Below are 23,973 nucleotides of genomic sequence, written 5' to 3' on the forward strand. Positions count from 1 at the left end.
TCTCAATTCTGAAAAATAGTTGTAATTCCAAGAAATAAAGTCAGAATTGCGAGATACAAACTCAAAATTCTGAATTGTGAGTTTGTATTACGCAATTCTGAGAGAAAAAAAGACAGAATTGTAAAATAAATACTCACAATTACACAATTTTTTATTTTTATTTTTTTTTATTCAGTGGTGAAACCGGCTTCCATACTGATCCCTCCTTTAGTGTAGGCCTATGAAATTTTTCCATCCGTTTAATAATCCACCAGGAGAAAATCATAAGTGTAATCGTTTACTGAAGTAACACGTCTCTCCTCAAGTCACATGATTTGTGGTATAATTCATGTCCATAACACTTGGTTTAGTAATGGTTTGAGAAAACCTTAACCACAAGTATGAGGAATAGTAAAAGTGACACTTGCTTTTGCAAACACTGCTAATTATGTTGAAAATTTTCTTTTGTTCTTTTTTTTTTTTTCGTGTCAAACAGCAGACAGTGGAGAAATCAATGCTAACCTTTCATGTGAGCTTTTAAAGCAAGGCCACAGACTCATTTTATCACAAAACCAGCAGGCAGTTCTGCCAAAAAGACTCTCGCTGTTAATAAAGTGTCGCCTTGTAGGAGGAATTAAAAAGTATAAAACTAGCGAGTTGAGGAAAACAGCTCAGATCCTCTAAACAGCATTTTTATGGTATGATTAATATTAGTTCAAATGTGCTTCTTTTAATTGCTTATTTGGCATTTAGCATAAACTTTTAATTCAGAGTGACTCACAGTACACTGATTGCAAGTACAATCCCCCTGGAGAGTAATAAGAGGTCAGGCATCTTATTCGAAGACAAAATGGTAATCGGTTCTCAGGAACTTTACGGTTTCTCCCCTATATAGATTCGCTCTGTTTCGTGCTGATGCCCTCTCATACCCTCAGCCCCCTTCTCCCAATTAGGATGAGGTGTTCGGGTCCCCACCTGGGGAAACTCGATCCAGCGGGCTGAGAGCTCTAGACAGGGTTGGCTGGGTGCAGTGGTGCACAGAATAGTGCTACTCGATAGGGGTTTCTCCCGAGGACCGCTCAGGGATGAAACTCCATTGTATTTCCTCTCCAGAAAAACATGTTTTTGCCTTGCAGGACTCCCAACCAAGGCAGATAAGTTGGTGCTGAACTTGCTACTCCTGTTGAGTATTCATTGCTTACCCCAGATTCGCTGTACAAGTTGTCAGTTGGTCTGTATTTAATTTGAGAAAAGTGGAAATCAGTCTAGATAGATCTTCCTGAACATATACAGCTAAGTGAGCTTTTTGTATGGTTTATAAAATTTGTAAGATAGCATTATTACATATATATGACCCTGGACCACAACACCAGTCATAAGGGTCAATTTTTCGAAATTGAGATTTCTACATCATCTGAAATCTGAATATATAAGCTCTACATTGATGTATGGTTTGTTATGATTTTTTTTCTTGCTGAGCAAAACTTTTTTCTATTGGGCGGACATTTCGGCCACCTGAGCAAAATCATTCTTTATACCAGACCTGTACAGCGCACGCACAAAAAAAGTGTGTAACTTTTAACTTTAATGTGCTATTTATATTTGATTTGACCCTTGATGTAACTAAATGATGTACATTTTAGGTTATCTGAGAAAACATTTTACAGTACAATACACTGCCGTTCAAAAGTTTGGGATCAGTACATTTTTTTTAAAGAAGTTTCTTAGGCTCATGAAGGATGTTTCTATTTGATAAAAAAAATACTGAATATTATTTCACAAAATAATATTGTGAAATATTATTGCAATTTAAAATAAAAGTTTTCTATTTTAATATAGGCCTACTTTAAAATATAATTTATTCTTGTGAAGCAAAGCTGAATTTTCAGTGTCACATGATCCTTCAGAAATCATTATAATATGCTAATTTATAATCAATTTTGGAAAAAGTTGTGCTGCTTAATATTTTTTGGGACCTGTGATATTTTTCAGGATTCTTTGAGAAATAAAAAGTAAAAAAGAACAGTGTTAATTCAAAATATAAATTTTGTGTTACAATATACACTATTATTCAAAAGTTTGGGGTCAGTAATTTATTTTTTAATTAATGCTTTTATTTAGAAAGGATGTGTTAAATGGATAAAAAGTGATAGTAAAGACTTACATTGTTAAGACAATATTTATATTTTTAATTAATGCTGTTCTTTTAAACTTTTTATTAGCCTAATTAAAGAATCAAAGAAAAAATATTCCAAAAAATATTAAACAGTACAAGAGTTTCAACACTGATAATAAATCAGAATCTTAGAATGAAGGATCATGTGGCGCTGAAGAGTGGAGTAATGAAGCTGAAAATTCAGCTTTGCTTTACAGGAATACACTATATTTTAAAATATATTAAAATAGAAAACCAATATTAGAAATTGCAATAGCCTAAGAGTTCACAATATTGCTGGAGGTTTTTTGTTGTTGTTGTTGTTGTTGTTGTTGTTGTTGTTGTTTTTTTTTTTTCTGTATTTTGATCAAATAAGTACAGCCTTGATAAGTACAGCATAAGTGACTCCATTAAAAAACAAGGTCAATTATTTATTAGGTTTATAATATAGGCCTAACATAATATTATATAATATCAAAATAACTGAAGCATTTAAACTGATAGAAGAGAACAGAAAACCAACTGAAGCATTTAAACTGAGATCTGTAAGTTATTTATTTTATTTTTTTTAAACGTGAATTCTTCTATAGCTATCTAAACATCCTTATGAAGTACAGTTTGCACGATACACCTGTATGTGACTGGTAATGTCTCAGAGTTTTGTTACCATTCTGTGCCCATCATCCACTATTTCCAGCACTTAATCAAGCTATTCTTCTTTAATACACGAAGACGTTTATTTCACATGTCACTGTGTTTGCGTTGGCTCTCGATTTGAGCTATTTCGTCCGCAACCATTGAAGTATTCGGTTTCTTCAGCGACTGGCGCACATCGTTCTCTTTCTATGAAACCTGTAAACCGCATTCACCGGTTCTAACTCTATAGCGGTTTACCCAAGCATTGCAATTCTTTAGTTTTTACTAGAATACAATCAAATGGCTTTCCCAACTAATTTTTGCGTGTGCGCGGCACGTTATTTCTCTGCGCGGCCACGGTGGAAGAAGTGCGCGGCCAGGAACATTGATGATAGGACAATATTTGGAAAATCTGGAATCTGATCAAAATATTGAGAAAATCGACTTTTATGTTTTGATTAGTAATATGCATTGCTAGGAACTTCATTCGGACAACTTTAGTTTTTATATATTTACAGTAGGAAAATATCTTCATGGAACATGATCTTTACTTAATATCTTAATGATTTTTGGCATAAAAGACAAATCTATAATTTTGACCCATACAATGTATTTTTGGCTACAAATATACCCCAGCGACTTAAGACTGGTTTTGTGCTCCAGGGTCACATATATGTATGTGTGTGTGTGTATTATTAACTATTTTATTAATTTTCTTGAGTTTTATTTGCAAAATTGTTCTATTTTGGGAAACATTTCTTAATTTTTGTAAATATTTTTAATTTCTACATTTTTTTCTTTAGTGAAGAATAATTCTTTTAGTTATGCTGTAAATTTATTTGTCATTTTATTAGCTAAAAATAGCTTCTTTTTTTTTAAAGTGCAATCTTTGAATGATTTTAAAAAATTTGAACCCAGTAAACATGAACAGCTGCAGAAATCGTAGAAATTCATTGTTGTGGGAATCTTGGCATTGTTTGTTGGTTAAAAGGATGGTTCACTCAAAAACAAAATTTCTGTAATCATTTCTTCAGTGGAACACAAAAAAAGTACTTGGTTACAAAGTATGTTGTTAACCAAAACGGTCTCGGTAAGTAACCACAGATTTCCATTGTATGGACAAAAAACACTGATATTTCTCCTAATATCTTATTAAGGGTGTGAAAATAATGAGAGGATTTTCATTTTTGAGCGAACTATCCGTTTAAAAGAGCTTAAAAGGCTTTTTCTTTTTGTCACGATATCATGTTCTTCTGTTTAGTTTAGCCAAACAATTTATCCGTCTAAATATTTGTGAAGTTTCCCAGCTTGCTGATAAAAAGAGCTGTTTGTTTTGATGATGCTCTGTCCGTCAGTAACCGTATCATCTCCGCCGGCAGTGTTTACTGTCCATTATGTCCGAGCAAACACAGCCGCTGCTGATCTTGTGTGCTCTCCACACAACCTGTCTCCTCCGAGTCTGGATCATAAAAGTGCATTCAAAGCTTTGAAATGCCTCCGCTCTCCCGAGCCCCAGACACTTGCTGCATAACTCAGCTGTGTGGAAGCATTTCGGCCCCCCTCTGCCCCGGCCCTGCTCCCCGCATTCAGGCGTCTCTCTTGACTTCTCCAGCCCTTTGTTTCCTCAGGGGATGGTTGCAGCGGGCGGGGAGGGTGCGAGCTGTTCGATCAATAGCCGCTCCATCTGTCGGGCCTGTGGCTGGGGCTCAGGGCGGAGGCTGGAATTCGGCACCGTCTGTGGGGTGTATGCAGGGGGCTTGTCACCGGATTCTGCTTGAATGGGGGCTCAAGGGCGGTGTCCCCCCACCAGCCTCCGCTTTTGTGCCGTCTCCTTCCTTGGCACAGTGATAGCTGGCTGGCGTATGTGGATATGTGTGTGTGTGTGAGATGAGAGGCGTCTATTGTGTCATTTCACAGGCTCCCGGGAGACAGGGTCACCTTGTCCCCCGCACAAACGGTGCCCTCTCTGGATATTTGGGCTGTGTTTTATATACGAGGGCCAGACACCCAGGCTCTGAGCACATCTATCTCTCATCTCAGCCCTTTTCAGATTCCCCCTATTGAGAGAGAAAGTCTGGAACAGGGCTTTCAAAGGGGACATCTGAGATAGTGGCACAGTTGACATCATTCTTCCTGCGAGACACTGGAGAAGCTCTGGATCTGTCTGTGCAGCTGAAATCTCCATAAACTGTCCTTTTAGGACACTGAAGTCTGTATTTGTGTTTGGATTGTGAAAAACTGTGCTGGCCATTCAAGGCACAGTGGGTCTGTTAACAAATCAGAATTGGTTTCCCTGTTTAGTTTTCTTAATGCCTTTTATTTTGTGCGATTTTAAAATGCACATTATACTATTAGAATTTTTTATAAAAATATAAGTGTCTCCTTTTTTGAAACTCTTTTTAGGTTATATCAGGCCATAAATAATATTATTTACACAAGTCAAACCACATTGGAAAAGAGTACCATGATTTTATTCCTGCTTTCGGTTTAATTTAATTCAGCAAAAAAAAAAAAAAAATATATATATATATATATATAGGGTGCATTAAATCAAAACTGACAGTAATTTAATAATGTTACAAAAAAAAAAAAAAAACGTTTTTATTTTTTATTTATTTTTTATTTTATTTTTTATGAATGCTGTTGTTTTAAACTTTAGGGAATCCAGAAAAAAAATGATCACAGTTTCCACAAAAATATTAAGCAGCACAACTGTTTTTAACATTGATAACAATGAGAAATGTTTCCAAATCAGCATATTATATGATTTTTGCCTTGATCAGTGTACTATGACGAGGACTGTGGCCCTGGGGAGACTCCTCTCTGCTGTTATTTAGTGGCATTGGCTTCACATGAAGGATGTACAGTGGCCCCAACCTCTGTGGCTCCGGCTCTCTCATGGCCACTGATGCAGATTTTTCTCTGCTAAAAGATCCATGAAAACAAAGTGCTCAGATCTAAGCCTGTTTTTTTCCGTAAAGTTACTATCAGATTGACAGAAAATACGAACTACTATGCCAAGCATGTGTCCGCAGGCTTATCTTTTGCTCTCCTATCTGCTTGGTCCTTTCTTTGATCCCGAATAGCTCTGAGTTTAGGCTGACCGTTCTCCAAGGCTGTTAGCCACTGCAGCAGCATCTTGTCACGTAAATCTCAATTAACTTCGGTTCAGCTGTCAGAGACCACACCGCTCCTAAACGAGCCCTTTATTGCCTCATATCTAATTGTGTGGCTCATTAAAGCCGCTAATCAAAGAGACTCACATATCCAGCAGCAAGGTTATGCGGTGCTAAACTCAGAGATGCTGAAATCTTTCAAACGAATAGCATGACAGCAACTCTGCAGCGCTCCTAACTTTTTTGTCCTTGAAGTGTCTTGAAGAGAAATGTTCCAGAGGGACTTTAACCCTGCTTTGCCTTTATTACCAACAAGGTTCACAATCTATATGGGAGAATCTCACAAAAAACATACCCAGATCACATTTCACCCTCCGCTTTATTCTTTCCTAAAAAGGCTTTTATGGGTTGAGTATTCAGCCAAAGATTATTTAAGCAGTAAAAACATTTTAGCTGTGGTCAAAAGATAAAAGTGTATATATAACGTTATTGTAATATAGCACTACTAATACTACTACTAACAACAAGAATCATTATTGTGATGCAATAATAGTAATAATAATAATTGTGTGTGTGTGTGTGTGTGTGTGTGTGTGTGTGTGTGTGTGTGTGTGTGTGTGTGTGTGTGTGTGTGTGTGTGTGTATGTGTAACTGTTTAGTATTATTAATACAATAATAATCATTATTATTGTTTATTATGATTTTTGTGAATTGTTTTATTTATTATTATATACAAAATCTTTTGATGATTTTACTTTTACTATAGAAACAAAGCACATGTTATTTCTCAATGAAAAATGATTGTTTTTAATAATAATATGATTGCTATTATTAATGTTTTTGTTGTTGATTTCATGCTAGCAACGTGAAACATGAAAAATGTAATATATAATATGAAATATAGAAATGGAAACAATAATAATAACAATAATAATAATAATAATAATTATTATTATTTAATAATAATAATATATTATAAGTTGGTAGTATGGTATACAATGGATTGGCTTTTAAGATTTTTAGAGTAGATTTTTTGTTGTTGTATATATTTTACATCCATTTCATAACACTTAAGGACATTTCTCCAACAAATTAATTTAATATTTAATTAATTTAAATTATTTTATTTAAATGTGTCCGGATTATGCCGTTATATAGTTATATAGATAGTGTTTTTGATTGTGTGTTTTACAGATGCACTAGGTTTAACCTGCAAAGTCCTCAGTATTAGGTAACTGCAGTTCTGCTTTGCCAGCACAGGCCAGCCCTGCTTTCTTGCTGGTGCTCCCAAAAGAGCCCTGGGTACCTTTTGAGCCTCTGTGAGATTGGTGTAGAGAGGGTTGTGCTGGTCACAGAGGGCTTCGTTTGCTCTTAATGGAAGCACTCACTGGCTATCTCCTCAAGCCAGCCCAGAGCTAATTTGAGACAAGGCGGATGGGTGTTTGCTGTCTCTATGTGCTCTTCCCACCTCGCATGCTTTTATCACACTGTTTTAGTAGCCGAGGTTTGGCAGGGAGGGAGAGAGCGAGCGGAAAGGGACATCTGCCTTGTGTGTCTCCTGGGTTCTTCTCCTTTGCTCTCAATTAAGAAGATTTAAACAGACAGTGTTTGTCTTTGTCCACACTAAAGAGGGAGCCTCAGCAGGTGTGTGTGTGTGTCTGTGTGTCCAAATAGACACGGCTCAAAGCCTCTCTCCATCAGGCGGGGTTGGTTTGAGAGTATGGCGGCTTTCAGTGCGGGGGAGAAAACTGCAGTGACAGCACAATGAATAAATTGAAAAAGGCTTGTGTAGTAAATTGTCTATCGCTGGTGACAAACGATCTGATAGGAGCGTGCGGAGGCTGCAGACGCCGCTGTCCCAGCAGAGCTGTGAATAACTGGCCTATCTGCACGCTGCTTAGCACACCGGCCTCGCGCGCACGCTTAATAATTTATACGCTGTGAAATATTTCCCCCCTGCGCAGATACGCCCCAGCGTTGGCAGGCGGTGGGGACGAGCTCTGGGAATGTCCCTTCTGTCTAATTTGGGGAACGGTGACATCCAGAGGTTTCTCTCTCTTTTGTTCCCTCTTTTTTGTTAGGAAATGCCCTTGATAAACACCTGCCCACATAAGTTTCACTCAGGCCTATATTTAGGAATTAGAATGACAGGAAGAGAACTGAATTGTAATTTTGAAGAAATTCAACCATCTGTCTGTCGATCTATCGCTCTATTATTCTATCTGCCACTCTGTCTCTTATCTATCTATCTATCTATTGTCTGTTCTACGGTCATTCAACTTATCGCACCTATAAACTTTGAGACTTTTTTTCCAAAATTTGGAACTTCAAAACTTTAAATTAATTGAAATTCTACTCGCATTCAAATAGCAGTTCTGCATCCTATTTGCTACCTCAATCAAATTTTCTTCAAACCGAATAATTAGATTAGAATTGAAAAGGCATTCTCAATTCATTTCTGAATGTAGCCCCAACTAAGTCGTTTGTTTCTACATGGTTCATCTGCACGAGCGGAACTTTGAGTGGAAGTTTTCTCAACTTTTTCACATTGGCCACATTCGCTGTCGCTCAAGTCGCCTCAAAACACCAACTCTCACTGAAAACGAATGACTTTCTGTGGCTTTGTCACTGCAAATCGCTGTCAGTGTGAAATGAAAAGCCCCTTTTATGCTGTTGTGGACATGATGAAACACGCTTGCAGGCTTTTATAATTTCTTAGGCTAAATTTCTCACTTGTCATCTAAATCTCAGTTCAGACTGAAGGCTGTCAGAAATCTAGTCCATCCTCTATGGAGGTGTCCTCTCGCTGTGAGGGGTCCCTTGAGCCCTGGAAACCAATTAAAATCTCTTCCTGTTGGGTCAGGTCGATTTAATGCGGTTGAACTTTTTGTTTGTTTGTTAGTTTGTATCCGCACTGCGTGCACAGACTTCTGAAGGTCTTCAAGTTGCTTCTGTGTGTCTTGGCCTGTTTTATTTTTATTTTCTTAATAAACTGGGGGTTTTTGAGGTCCCGTTTGGGCCTTGCAACCAATTATGCAAACTATAAAAAATTTAAGAGGGACAGTCTTTTATAATTTAATCCTAAAGTAATAGATTCTGTTAAATATGCATGAGCTTGGCTTTATAGATGAAACTGGAATTAATGTCTATCAGAGACCCGACCAGGAAGGCACAGAGGAAGGGAAAGAAAAGGAGACGGGGATATCTTATCATTATTCTAATAGGGTATGATTGCCGTGGACAGAGAGGCAGACTGTCTATGGCTAGACGGGACGGCCAGTTTAATCGTTGCAAGTATTGAGCACATTTACCCAGGCTGGGCAAGCTGAGATGCTGAAAACCGATCCAGCCGTCCACTGCTTCGATTGTCTCTGCTTTGTTTTTTGTTTTTTCTAGGAGGAAGGTTGTGTGGTTGAATAGGAGGGAGATATGTTTTGAGCTCTGGTTTGTTTTTGGCAGGCTGTGTGACAGCTTAATGAGGAAGTTAAGGAGCGTGCATCGGAAGGTCAGGGACTGCCGATCAGAGAGGGAGTCGTATATCTCCACACAAAGTCTCCTCACCCGTATCCTGTACACTCAATCTGTCAATCTCTCGTCAGCTCCGCTTACCCCACCGTCGGGACACACGCTGTGCTTGCCATACAAACAGATCCTTTTTTTTGGTCTATTTATGGTAAATTCAAAGGAGCAACGCTTCTCAAGGTCTTCACAAATGTTCCAGACACGTGTGAATCGCCCTTTTGCCCTGTTATTTCCTATGTAAACTGTAAACCGAGACGCTCTGTTGTGGGCTTCCACGGTACAGTGGATGTAGCTAATTGCGCGTTGAGATCTGGGCAGAAGAGAAGGTCAGTTGCCGGTCCTTAACTTCCAGCCTGACACCGCCATTAATCCCACAGAGAGTCAGGCTCTGCTCTGCACTGCTTGCAGGGCAAATGTTTCATCTCAAGGAAGTCTGCGAGGAGAAATAAAGGAGCTTATGAAATATTAGATTATTGGCCGGCTGAAGTTTTGCCTTGGAGGTGGAAGTGCTTTTTCTCATCCCTGATGTATTTGGTAGCTTGTGGCATTAAGACAAAATGAGTGGACGGTGAGTGCGAAGATCTCTGTAATAGTAAGGTTTACGTATGAACGCAAATATTTATCAAATTCTTCCAACATCTAGGTCTTTCATCCATATCAGGTGTGGTGTAGTCTTTGGCTCATCAGACATTATGATCCAGTTGTAAGGTTTCCCCCTTTTTGAAAATATAAAGTCAGCTATATATTTTAATAAAGACCCATTTATACTGGGAAATATTTTTAATAAAAAAATTTTATTGTACTTTTTCAGAACCCATTATATTTTTCATGTATTCTGTTCAATCTTTTTTATTATTTTTAGTACAATTGTTGTTGTTTTTTGGAATCCCTTTTTATTTTTTCAGAATTTTAACCCATTTTAAATTGTTTTATTTTCATTAATGCTATACTGAAATATTACATTTTATTTTAATACATAGCTTAATGCACTTTTTTTTTTGTATTTTTTTTTAATCGTTTTTTTAAATAATTTTTTTCTACACAGTTTCCGTGAACTCCCTAAGCATCCAGTTGTAACTCATTATGAAAAGTGCTGATCTAGGTTCTTTTCTCTGTATTGATTTTTGAAGCGCTCTTCTTCTACTGTATGTTAATAATTATATATGTCTCATTTGTGTTTTAAGAGAAACTTCTGAGACAAAGGAATAGTTCACACAAAAATGAAAATCAATTACCCGTCCAAAGAAGACAAAAGGAGACATTTTGAAGAATTTGTGTTCCCAAAAATGACACAAAAGTGCTCCAATCTCATTTGCAGTTCTGCATATTTAGACATGGTCTGTCTCAATACACATGACTTTTCTTATCATTCACATCAAACTTGCAGCAACAGTCTTAAAGTCTGAAATATGCGCATGCGCAAATGAGATTTGTGAGCTCCGCTGGAGGGCATGATTTTCATTTTTGGATGAACTATTTCTTTGAACAAAACAACTGAGAACATGAAGTCTCCTGAGCTCTAAAAGAGCAACCTCTGAGCACTATTTTTTTCCCCTCTGGGTATATGTGTGTTTGAAGTGTGAATCCGGCGAGCAGACAAGCTAAAATGTGACACCCGGGATTAAAGGAGGGCAGTAGGGCCTACAGGCATGATTTTGGGATATCTAACCCCTTTAATACACCGTGCCATATCTCGAAACCACGTTTAACTGCCAACCCAATCCCTTCCCTCGTTTTCAGCAGAAATGCATATTAATAGATTAGTGAGATGAAGGGTTTGTGGATTCACTCGGCAGTTAAAACGGAGGTCGAGCTTTAGTCTCCTGCTGGTCTATTTTATTTAATTTTTTAAGTCAATGGCCACATCCTCTTCACAGTGTAATTTAATCGGAGACTCTGTGGCTGTGGGCAGCATCTGCGCTCGGAGCAAAGATAGAGCTGCTGCTGCCTTTTTATTTTTTATTTTTTGACTAATCCTCAGATTTCTCCGCTCACGGAGCTACAGATCACTCCGTTGGGTGAAGACAATTACCAGCCTGCTTTTTCATGCTAATGCAATCTCTAACTAGATCTCTTCCTAAAAATGTGGGGGAGAGAAAGCGAGAGATAGGAAGAAGGAAAGAGGTTTTTTTAGATTAACATTTAATTATGAACAGTTCCCCGTCAGCGAAGCGGAGGGGTCAGGAGAGGAGGGCAGCACACAGAGGGAAAGGGCAGGCAGTAATTTAAGATGCTGAACTCTGCTTAGGGACGTGTGTGTGCTTGTGTGTGTGTGTGTGTGTGTGTGTGTGTGTGTGTGTGTGCGTGCCAGGCGGGGAGAGAGAGAAGGTCAGAGGGCACGTCTCATCATAAGCAGGGTTTTGCATGACTGCACCTATTCTGGAGTGCCTGCGTGAGAGATTTCAGGCCTGGTGTTTGTTTTGTGCTAGGATTTTATGACATCATCCTCAGGATAAACAGTGTTCTTGAATAAGCAGAGTTCCTCCGCCTCATCGGATCAGAAACTCAGTCTCGGATGAATCTTCCAAGCCTCACTTGACCTCATGATCGTCAAGCTGTCAGCGGCGATTTAGAACGCTTTTCAAGACTTGCAAAGGAGACTTCACGAAACCCTCTAATGTTCTGGGAGAAGATGACGTTGGTTTGAGAGTCACATGGCTGAGTGTGTCAAGTAGAGTCGGTGTGTGTGTGTGTGTGTGTGTGTGTGTGTGTTTGGAAGCGACCTGCTTTGTATGTCATTTTGCAAAGCAGCTTTGTCTCGGCAGCACCGAATGGGATGCCTTTCCTCGAAGGCTCCTGTACGTGTATATATCTGAGACTTATCAAAAGATTGCCATTTCTCACACATTTACTTTCTGAGCGGCCACCTTCACGCCGCATGTGAATTACACACATACCTCACCTTCAGTACCTCATGTCTCTTGGAAGGGGAATGATAACGCGGGTCTTTATCAGGACGGCTGTGCGATAGGGAAGGTGCCGGATATTTCCTGCCACTGGGGCAGGACAGGGCCGTTATTCGCTCTCTCACTTTCTCTCTGATTATTGGACAGGAAAACGGTAATCTCAGAGGAAACGATGTCTGATAAAGCATATATATTTGAGAGTGCGTATCCCTGCACATGTTTATGCTTAAAAGGCTCAGTGGGAATGGATGAAAAAGTGGTTGGGTCATTGGGTCATAACTACATCGTCTTGGCAAAAGTAATTATTTTTCTTCTTAATTATCTCGATGGGATATATACAGTGGTGGCCACAATTATTAAAACACTTGACAGGTCTGAAAATATTGACCTTTTTTGCCTCCAAAACATGATTTCATTTCAAAATGTTCATGAAACATGCAGATGGTTGTTCTGAGCACTACAATATACCAAATAATTAATATTTGGTATGTCCACCTTTTGCAGCAATTGCAGCAGCACATCTCTCTCTGGCATCGTGTCGATATATTTCCTGAGAACTTCAGCACTAATGTTATCCCATGCCTTCTGCAACTCAAGCCAAAGGCTTTCCTTTGAATGTACAATAGATCTGTCCAGTTTATTTTCCATGTCTCGACGGGGGTTGAGGTCCGGACTTTGAGGGGTCCAGTCTATCATTTTCAATGTTCCAGCAGATTCCTTCTGTCGCAGGTAGTTCCGGCAATAGTTTGTTTTATGGGTATTATAGTGGCCAATTCAACAAAAACAACAAATTTCTAGTACAATTGTATACTTTATACAAAATGTATTTTTCCCAGCAATTGGCTGTTCTTCACTCAGTGGTAATGGTAATTGGAATTGAGGTCAGCATGCCTGCAAGTGCATTCTGGGATACTGTCGAGTGTCCTCAGAGTACACTGATATGGTACATAGAGGTTCAAACTTTTTAGCTTCAGTTGTTTTCTATGGATTTGAATTATTGATGGTATGTTAGGTTTTTATTCATCATAACTGAACGTCAGCGTGTATGATTTACTTATTTGTCTTTTCTCACTCCCTCGTCCAACAACGGCTCATCTTTCAGACTTCAGCCCCTCAGGCTGTGATCAAACAGCACAAACAATGAACAAAATACGGCAAGAGAAGACACTTGAATATTCACACTAACAAATGAATGCCTTCGGGGGGTGGGGGTGCTGTGCATATAATAGGCCATTGTTTTCATTTTGTGTTAATCCTAAACAGGGTCCTTGTGTTATGTGAATGAGTTCAGATGTGTGATGGCCAGCACTGTGCTTTTTTTAGTTGAGCTGCTCTTTTTTTACAGTTTAACGGACAATCAATTGCTCTTATGTGTCTTTATTTAGATGTGTGACCTCTCTACACTTGGGCTGTGCAATCTGTCTTTTCCAACTTGTTGTATATGCCCTGTGCACACGCACACACACGCACACACATACATACAAGCTCACTTTATATGTACATACACAAATATATACATTGCTGTAGCTTGCATATTTATTTACTAATTTTTTTGTGTGTGTGTTATTGGTTTCATTTCATTTTTGGTTAATATTTGTTTCTCACTATAATTTTTCTGCAATTTTTGCTTTTAGATTTCCTTGGACTTCATCTAATGCTCACTTAAATGTAATCTTTAGTAAAAGTAATAATTTAATAGAACTTTTAAAAGTAATCTTTATTAAATATCACAATGAACATAATTTTTTTTTTAACTGTACATTATCACCTTGTGATGCCAAACTTCACTTTAATTTATTTAGACAAAGTAGCATAGAATTTTACTATCAGTCTTTTATCAGTTATGTGACTATTACATGAAAATAATTAATTTATTGGTTTCAGACAGGATTTTAATATCAGTGCATTCCTATTTGTGCACATTTATATAAACCACATTTGTTTGTAGTTTGTCAACCAAAAAATGTGAAACCAATATAAAAAAAACAATGTTGTTTCCTAAGTAACTTTGTTGCCACATTGCACTATTGGTTGGATAAGAATAGTGTGAAAATGTCCAAATGCCATTTTGATGGTTAGAAAATATCCCTGGGTGTATTCTGTGAATGCATCAGCACTAACTGCCCTTTCACTGCTTTAGACAGGAAGTTCTTCCACGCCATCTCACACGCAACTTATTCATTCAGCATTTCATCTCAGCGGTCAATTAGCTGGTGCTTCAGCTATCGTCGTGACAGCGTTAATGCGGGCTACTGTAGCGTGATTCGAGATAACAGGCGTGTGGTTTGGTGTGCTGTGACAGAGATAGACTTCATCGTATTATCATCCGACTCCTGCTCACAGGCTGCGCATTGGCTCGGAGAATCTACCGCTGCAATATGTTTGTTCATTCTTCGTGCTGCAAAATAAACCATCTTCCATCTGCTTATGCTTGCAACAATGGCTGACCTGTGTCTGACCCTGGAATGGAGGCGGCCCTTTAGCAGATGTGGATATTGTGTGCGAATATTGTTAGCTATTGAATGAAACTGTATGTATAGTGGAAACGCGTGCGTATATTGTTTGTTTGTTGTCAGCAGGACTGTTTGCACTCCATGGGCTTTACGTCCTCTCCTGCATTCATGTGTCGTTAGGAAGCGCCGGGTCTCCAGTGTGTGTGTGTCTTGTTAACAATCGTTGGATTTATGTCCCAGAGTGTGTGCCTGTCCTCTCTGAAGGATTGTTTGCTTGTCTGTGTGTGTTTTGCATCCTCGTTTGTCCTTGTCCTGTTGCATTATTTGTGTGTGTGTGTGTGTGTGTGTGTGTGTGTGTGTGTATGTTATTCGGATTTTGTTTCTACTCAGCATGTTCGTGTGCGCGTGTGTGGTTTTTATATAATAGTGTTGAGTGCCTAAGATTGTGTGTGTGCGCTGTGTAGCGAAGTTAAGGGGTCGGGGACTCTGTCTGTCCCTCTAATGGGCTCTTTCATTGCTTTCCATTCAGCGGTGCGGTGTGTGTGAGGGATTATGGGGGACTGTAGTGGCTGCTTGTTAAAGCCGAAGAAAAGGGTCTGGGTGTGTCGATTGGATTAACTTGTTTGGGCTTATTAAGAGGGGAGACGCACAGGCCTTTTAAAAGCACTGCATGGGGCTCTCTGTCTCACACACACACACACACTCACACCGAGCTGGCAGGTCACCATTCAATTAGGAAGAGAAGTCCCCCTCCTCTCTGTCCCCTCGTCTTTTGCAGATAAATGCAAACCTTTTTTCCTTTCTCCTTCCTATGCATCAGTGTACTTGCATTCCCTATAGGCCGAGTCTGTATTGGTCATAATGGAGGATTTTATAGACCGGAAATCAACTTTTAGCCATCATGCTTTTTGTCTTAGGTTCTTTTATCCTCACTAACACCTCTTTTCGTTCTCACCTTCCCCTCACTTTCCAGCCTATCGATCTGTTCGGCTCTCCCACAGAAGTGCACTTCAGAGAATTCAGGGGGCTCAGGCCAGCGTGAGGTTAATTCGCTCGCCAGAGATCTCGGCATGCATCACACAAACTAAGTGCATGTCTACCTGAAACTGTATATTGTTACAGGTTCAAAAGCACTTTCATTACAGAAGCTGATTTATGCACAGGGTATGCTACTTTGACTTAAGCTGCATGTCTCAGTCGGAGATTTCAGTGTCTTTGTCCTGAAAAGTTGTATAGTAGTTTGTCAGTTCACACTGAAAGCAAAATTGCCGCATGGAGCCACCCAATCACAGTCAATCAGAACACTGCAGACTTGCAGTTGTGTAAAGCAAGATGTCAGCCCAAAATGAAAAACTGCCAGCAAGTGCAATGTGAATCTAGCAATGGCCACTATATCAGTACCATTTCAGTTATCAGTTACCGTTACCATTCAGTCATTTCATTTCAGTTATATTTTATAGGATATTTTTGCTCATTCACCTAATTTTTACATTACCTTTGGCTCTATCCAATGCAAAGGTTAAGGTCTTAAAATTAATATCCACTTTACATACTATACATGCCTAAATTAACTTTTAGAATTTGAAATAATTGACTCGTTTTTAGGGTTTTAGTTTTAAGTTTAGTCACATAAGTGCTGACTTTCAATATAATATTCTAATAGGATATTTTAATTGCATATTCTCATTTATCCAATTTTTGCATTTAGGTTACCTTTACACTCACTTAAAAGTTAAGCTCAAAGATTTAAACTTCATGTTTACAGATTTGTACAATAAAATTAATTTAATAACACCGTTAAAAGTAATGGTAACTTTATTTAAAGCTTTTATGTATTTTATGCAAGTAATGCATTAATTATGCCGTGTAATCCACCTTATAATGCATTGTACAATCTCATAAATAATTGTGATCACAGTTAATACATTATAACACTTATCAATTCATTGTTACGCTATGCATTTTAAATTCGGTTATAATTATTGAAGATATAATGTATTGCAGTGCACATTATCAATAATTATAATGCATTATACCCTTTAATAACCCTTTATAATACGTTATACATAAAGGCTTTAAGTAAAGTGTTACCAAAGTGATCTTTAGTAGTATTGAATTTTAATACAGGCCTTTAATGGGTTATTGCCCTAACGTGAAAAGTAACTATCAGTCAGAATTGAAATATATGTGCATTTCTGCATGTGATTTTAGTGCTAAATAAAACTTCAGAATATTTTTAACAGCATTTGAAACGCATTTCACTGCGTGAATAGTAATGTGGTTCATAGATATGTATTTAGTTTTAAAATCATGTTGCACTGAACCCTTCTGCTCTGTGTTATTAGGTCTGAATTCCCTGAACACACATTTTGCAACCTGAGCCTTTACCCTAACCAAGGGACTTAACTCCAGGATGTTCAGGAGGGATGTCTATGAAGTCGGCGTGGCTATAAGGCTTAACATGAAAATCATATGCTAAATAACATCAAACTAAATCCATGCTGTCATGGTTTTAGCCATGCAAGCGCACAAGTTTCATGTAGTGGTGCAAGAGTTCAGTCGCACTGTTTGCGTGAGGTTCATTCCCTATGAATGGCTTGTAAAAACTCTAGTTTTATGAAATAACAGCAATCCGAGAATTTGCAAATATGTACAGTAATGTGGCTCATATCTCAGGAAGCACACATAAGTGCAATTGCGGAAATCTTCCAGCGTTTGCGGTTCATCGTGCTGAGCTTGTGCTGCTTTTGACTGAAGGCAGACAACGATGAGAATTGCATGTATAGTGGTGGAGATTTTATTGGTTTTGCAGCTGATTTATTCAAATGCATTGATAAGCACATGTTAGCTGACGTGGCTGCACAATTTCAAAGCGCATGCCTGTTTGCTATAAATAAATATTGACAGGCAGGCAGACAGACAGACCTGAGTCGCTTGTCGATCTAACTCTCATTCTCTGCTCAGTTCCTCATCATCTGCTTGCATTCACATGCAGATTTTTGGAAACAGAGTCTCAGGAAGGGCTAATCCATTTCCCCGCTGTGACAGAAAGCCATTGAGGAGAGCGAGAGAGAGATGTTTACCGATGAGCTGCGATCTTTAAATAACACAGATTTCACATGTCAATAAAATGGAGCGATTCAGCAGGCTCTTGGATTGCATGTTTTCGGTTGTTGTTTGCAGTTTCAGGATTTGTTCCCTCTGAAAGTCTGACTGACAAGATGGGTGGTAAAGGGTTGTCAGACGTTCTTGCTGAGCTTCAAGATGTTTCTGCTTCAGTTTAATCACGTCTCCACCTGAAGAGCTGTAATTTACACAGTTGCCCTCTGGCACGACTTGATTTAGCTGAGTAATACATGTTCCTAGATCTTTTGTTAGTGCTGGATAACATAGCTGTAAATTCTAGCCCTAGTTGAACCCAGAACCCTAACCAATCAGGGTAAGAATGCTGTTCAAGCCCTTAACCCCAGCTGTAAGCCTAATCCTAAAACCTGATTGGTTGATACGAATGCTGTTCCAGAACAACATCCAGGAACATGTCCTACCTACTTAGGCAAACCATGTTAAGCATTTCACCAAGGTTATTATGGTTTGAAATGTTCTTAAATTTCTATTTCATTTCCATTGTATCGGTCTTCCATTTTGGTTTTAGAATTTTAGGGCTGCCAAAGTTAATGCACTAAATATGTTTCAATCAAAAGTTTTGCTATCTAACTTCCGCAAAGTTTTCACATTTTGTAATATAGCGTGTTTTAGAAAAACGTTTTTTAAAGTTATTTTTGGAGTACTGAAACCATTTTTTAAATTTAGTTTCCGTTTCGCCCATTGTTTTTTTTTGTTTTTTTTCTTTAGGTAAAAATAGGCTAGTTTTCGTTTAGTTTGTGTATTTGTGATTTTTATTTTATTTTGGTTTGATTTAGCTTAGTTTCATTTCCTGGGCCACAGTAAGTGGCATCATGTAGGAGCAAACACAACCTTAGCCGTAATATTCCATATATCATAAACAGAGGTGAAAATGAACCTTGATGTCTATATTAAGTTTAGGAAATCATTGTAAATGCTTAACGATTGACAATCGGATGTGCTGTAAAGCAAAGTACAATATGTTTGCACATTTGTGCTTAAATCAAAGTCCTGATCTAGTTCCATCTGGGCTTGTACCCAAAAGGCTGCAAGTTCGAACCCTCTGTTGTGCCCTTGAGCAAGGCACTTCCCCTAAAGTTACTCCAGCAAGATTGTTCCTTCAACTTCCCATTAGACTGTCTTTGCTAGTCTGAGATTCTGCTGGTGGGCGGCAGTGCTGCCTAAAACCTAGTCAGATGGTCCTATAACGCATTCTCCAACAGAGCTGCTGTTTCCTGTGTCGACTGTCTGGCAGCGCGCCCTGTTTTCTCCTCTTCCTCTGGAGCGAAAGAGCTGAAGATGGAGGGAGGCAGAGCAGGAATTCAGCCAGAGATTTATGGCCCGGGGGGAGATTGATTACGCCCGTCACTGGCCCTGATGTGCGCTTGGCATTTGCCCCCCACCCGACTCATCAGCATGATACACATACACCCACACACAATATGGACATTTACACTCCAAGCAGAAACTCTTGGAAACCGCCTCGAGACCTTTTTGGGCAAAACACCATCCCAGTCACCATCTGAACTGCAGACAGGTTCTCTTTCTCTCTTTTGACATCCGCATCATTTTTAAAAAAACACCTCGGAAGTGTTTCAGCAGGTCAGCGCAGGGTTTTGTTCTTACTGTGTGTGTTGTGAGCAGTGATGGGTGCTTTATTCCTCTTGTGACTGAGGGAAGTGATAGGCTGTTGATGGATGGGTGCTGTGGGATGGCCAGGAAGGACAGGGCTGCTGGATTCCCATGTGATGCAGCAGGTGTGTGTTTGTAATTCAGCCCACAGAGCCGAGAGGCAGCTGGAGCAGCATTAAACCTCCACCTCACATACTTCTCTGTGTGTGTGTGTGTCCTCCTTCTGTGCTTCACAGGTGTGAGTTGAAGAACTGAATAAAAAAAATACATCTACACATTGGAGCCGTGGCCTAGTGATTAGGGACACATGCGAGTTTGAATCTGGCATTTCCTGATCCTTTTTCGTATTTTAGTTTAGTTTTATTTTAGTTTACACTTATTTAATTATTTTTATTTATACTTTTAAAAATAAATATTTTATTAATACTTTTAATATTTTATATTTTATTTATACTTTTTAAAAATTATAATGTTATTGATAGTTTTAATATTTAAACTTTCGGTAACACTTTATTTTAAGGTGTCATAATACAGAGTAATTACCTAATTAAGTACTTAGTAGTGTCCGTTGTACTTACATGAAACAAAATGTACTTACCATGTAACTAAGTCATGGAACAGCCTGTAATTACAGTTTGTAATTATGTAGATGTAATATGCAGCTACTGTTACACATATGTAACAGACCGAGTCTGTTACACATCTACTAGTACACTTGAGTACAATCTTGATACACTTTATTTTAAGTAGCTTATGTCTGTGTAATATTATGTAATTGTAATGTAATTAGAAAGGTATTACATGTATTTTAGCTGTGTACTGGTGGGTTAAATCAAACTAAGGTGCAGCTGGATAAGGTTTACAGTATAGATACACATGAAGTACACTTAAACACAATCTTGATACTTTATTTTAAGTAGTTTATGTCTGTGCACTTACATTTATAATTACGTTGTATAAAGTCTGCAACACATATGTAACAATCTTTTGGTTACATAAGTAGCTGTACATATGTGTAACAGTAGCTGCCTATTATATCTACATAATTACAAACTGTAATTACAGGCTGTTCCATAACTTAGTTACATGGTAAGTACATTTTGTTTCATGTAAGTACAACGGCTACTAATAGGTAACTAGGTAATTACTCTGTATTATGGACACCTTAAAATAAAGTGTTACCAAACTTAAATTTTTTTATGTTTATTTATGCTTTTAAACAACCAATTTTACCAATACTTTTATTATTTACACTTATTTTTATTTTTAATTTAAAAATAAATTTTTGTGATTTTATTAATACTTTTAATATGTATGCTTTTATTTTTATGCTGTTAAAATAAATGTATAATTTTATTGATACTTTTATTTATTTATTTATTAAGCGTACAAAGCAATACAGACAGATCAAGAAACTTTTAAATACTTGTATTATTTAAACTTTATGGTTTTATTCATACTTTTATTTACACTTGTTTTATTTATCATTTTAGAAAAATAAAATGTTATCAATACTTTCAATATTTACATTGTTTATGATTTTATTTTGGTTTTTTATTTTTATTTCTAATATTTAAAAAATCTTTTATGTGCTAAAACCTCCAGCTCCCAAATGACTTTTTATAATGCTGTTTTTCCACCTAAATCAGTATAATTCCTGCACGTCTTGCTTATTCTGACTACATCACTAACAATTGCATTTTTCTTCATTTTGCAGGTCGGCCTCGGCAAACCAGTGTCTGTAGAATCATACCTGCGTCTGCGCAGTCATGCTGGCCTGTCTGCAGAGGAGGCAGAACCCTGCACCCCAGCACACCACAGCCATCTGCAGCAGCAGCAAGAGTCTTGAGCCAACGCAACACATCAACCGCAAATGTGAGCAGAGTTTAGATTTCTTGTTTATTTCTGGTTTTAGATTAATTTGATCATAAACGACAGATACAAACGGTTGACGGCAAACTGGTTTGTCTTGCTGATTGCTGGCACAGCATATTACATTTACTTCCTTCTGATGGGACCGAACACTCAGACTGAATAATTAAATGTGACTGTGTAGTTAGGCACTGACGGCATTGAGGATGAGTTAAATGAACTTTGACAATAGACTCTTCTTTCACACTGTTCTATTAACAGAGCTTTTTTATGTCAGCGTGATGAAGCACATTCATGACCCCTGAAATGTTCACATCACATTCATTTCATGCCCCAAGAAGCTTCGCTCCACTCACAGTGGCATTGTTTAGACATAAATAGTTAACATCTTGTTTTTCGCAGCCTTGATTGGAGTGCTGCTGGCTTTTGTCCTTGTGCTTGAGTCTGTTCTCCTCTCCTATAGTATTTTATACTCCACTCTACTGTAGTGTAATCTGCTGCAGGGGTTTTTGATGCCAAGGATCCAGAAACACAATCGTCCCCTTGAATAATTGAAGAATTGCAGAATTGGCTTTTATATTCTCATTGTACTAAAGTAAATTATTCCAATATTATCTGTAAAATATTTACTTTTTAAATGCTGATTTTTCTTTTCTAACTGTTGCTTTTACTCTTAATAGAATCAAATATTAACAATTATTTTACCAATTTTTATAGAAAACTTAAATTTGAATAGTAGTCTTGTCAAATTTGTTGAATGTAAATAAATAAATGAATACCATTATCTTAACTGCACTTGTTAACTTTGACGACTTTAATAACACATTTTACAAACAAATAATAAATCAATAAAATATTAATTATCAAATGTCCTCTATTTACAGACCTCCTACTACCCACTTATATCTAGAAAAGCCCTAGTTTGAAAACTCCTTCTCTACTGCACTTTAACCTGCTCTGCTCTAGTCCATTATACTCAACTCAGCCTCTACCTGTCTATGTGCAACTCTGTGTGGAATGTCTATGGAAGGTCTTGTTGATCATATATGGATCATTTGTAGTGTGTTTGTCTTCATTGTTCAATAACCATTGAATCAGCAAGAATTAAAGACTTTACCGCTGAGGTTCCCTGCCACGGCTTCAAGGCTTCTAGCTCAAGGTTAGCTAAACATTTGCAGTGGTGTGTGTCCTTACCGGCCTACCTGTATGCAAATAAACACATGCTGAAACAAATCTGCTCATTTTCCATAAGTCAGTTTCACACATATGCACGAGTAACCAGTGTACAACAGCTCCTCTGGTTGCCACACTGTATATTTGTGTACATTTTCATGTGTACGTCCATGATTGTTCAGGGTTTGTAGGAATTTTACAGACTGACAAATCTTGTTCTGGCAGGCTCTGAGATTAAAGAAAGTAAAGCACAGCCTACAGTTTTTTTTTTTGTTTTTGTTTTTTTTTTTCAACTGAAGATCCCAGGGCTCTGCTTTAAGCTTCAGATTAGACTTAAACTGAGGCTCTTCCTGTAATGAGAAGGAGAGAAGAAAGGAAAGAATAGAGAGGAAGAGGGGGTGTCCTTTTAGAACATTCCATATGCTTTCAGTTCTGTTTTGTTGGCGTGGCAGTATTCCACATGCACAAGCTGATTATGGTGAGGACAGGCAGATGAGCTGAGGAACTTCTAACCACTATCCCTTAGGTTCAGCTCTAAGCTCAGAACAGCTTAAGGGTAATAGGATGGCATCGTCCTCCTGCTGCTCTCTGACCAGTGTGGCATCGTTCTGCTTTCTCCTTCTTGGCAAAGAGGAAAAGGTTAAAGGGACAGCTTTTTGGGAAGGATATCCATAGGCACCTGCTGCCATTGTCTGAGATGTTTCTGTTGTGAGGTTTTAAGAATGCATGCGTGTATGTTTTGTAAAAGAGTGAACTTTGAGAACAGGAAGTGAAAGAACTTGACTGACGCAATAGAAAAGAATGAGCGAGTGAGTGAATTTCTGCATGGACGGACAGATGGAGAAGCAAAAGTTTGGATGAATGATTGTATGATTGATTAAGTGGATGGATGGATGAGCAGATAGATGGATGAATGAATACATGGAGCAGACTGGATGGAAGGAAGGAAGGATGAAGAAGCGGATGGTGGATGAATAGATATAAGTGAATGGATAGATGGATAAGCATATTGATGGATGGACGAATGAATGCGTGAAAGAGCAGAATGAATGAATGAACAAATTAATGACAAGATGGATGGATGATTGAATAAGTGGATGGATGGATAAGAAGCAGATGATGGGTGAATTGATAAATGAGTGGATAGATAGATGGATAGTAGATAGATTAATTATTGAGTGGATAGATGGATGAAGAAGCATATTGATGGATGGATGGATGGATGGATGAATGAATGCATGAAGGAGCAGAATGAATTAATTAATGAGCGGATGGATGGGTGGATGGATGATTGAAAGATTGAATAAGTGGATGGATGGATGAAGAAGCGGATGGTGGATGAATAGATATAAGTGAATGGATAGATAGATAGATGGATAGTAGATAGATTAATTATTGAGTGGATA

General features: G+C 38.1%; 1 protein-coding gene across 2 annotated transcripts in view; it reads left to right on the forward strand.

The window, feature by feature from the left end:
- The window catches only part of fam222aa (family with sequence similarity 222 member Aa), a 60,684-nt gene that overhangs the window by 14,707 nt on the left and 22,004 nt on the right, over positions 1 to 23,973 (forward strand). For both annotated transcript variants that reach the window (XM_058776143.1, XM_058776144.1), the window contains exon 2: positions 21,240 to 21,397. In XM_058776143.1, the coding sequence (XP_058632126.1) occupies positions 21,292 to 21,397 (106 nt within the window). In that variant the 5' untranslated portion in view covers positions 21,240 to 21,291. The remainder of the gene's footprint in view (positions 1 to 21,239; positions 21,398 to 23,973) is intronic.

Source organism: Onychostoma macrolepis, chromosome 05, assembly GCF_012432095.1.
Source record: "Onychostoma macrolepis isolate SWU-2019 chromosome 05, ASM1243209v1, whole genome shotgun sequence".
Classification (NCBI taxonomy): domain Eukaryota; kingdom Metazoa; phylum Chordata; class Actinopteri; order Cypriniformes; family Cyprinidae; genus Onychostoma; species Onychostoma macrolepis.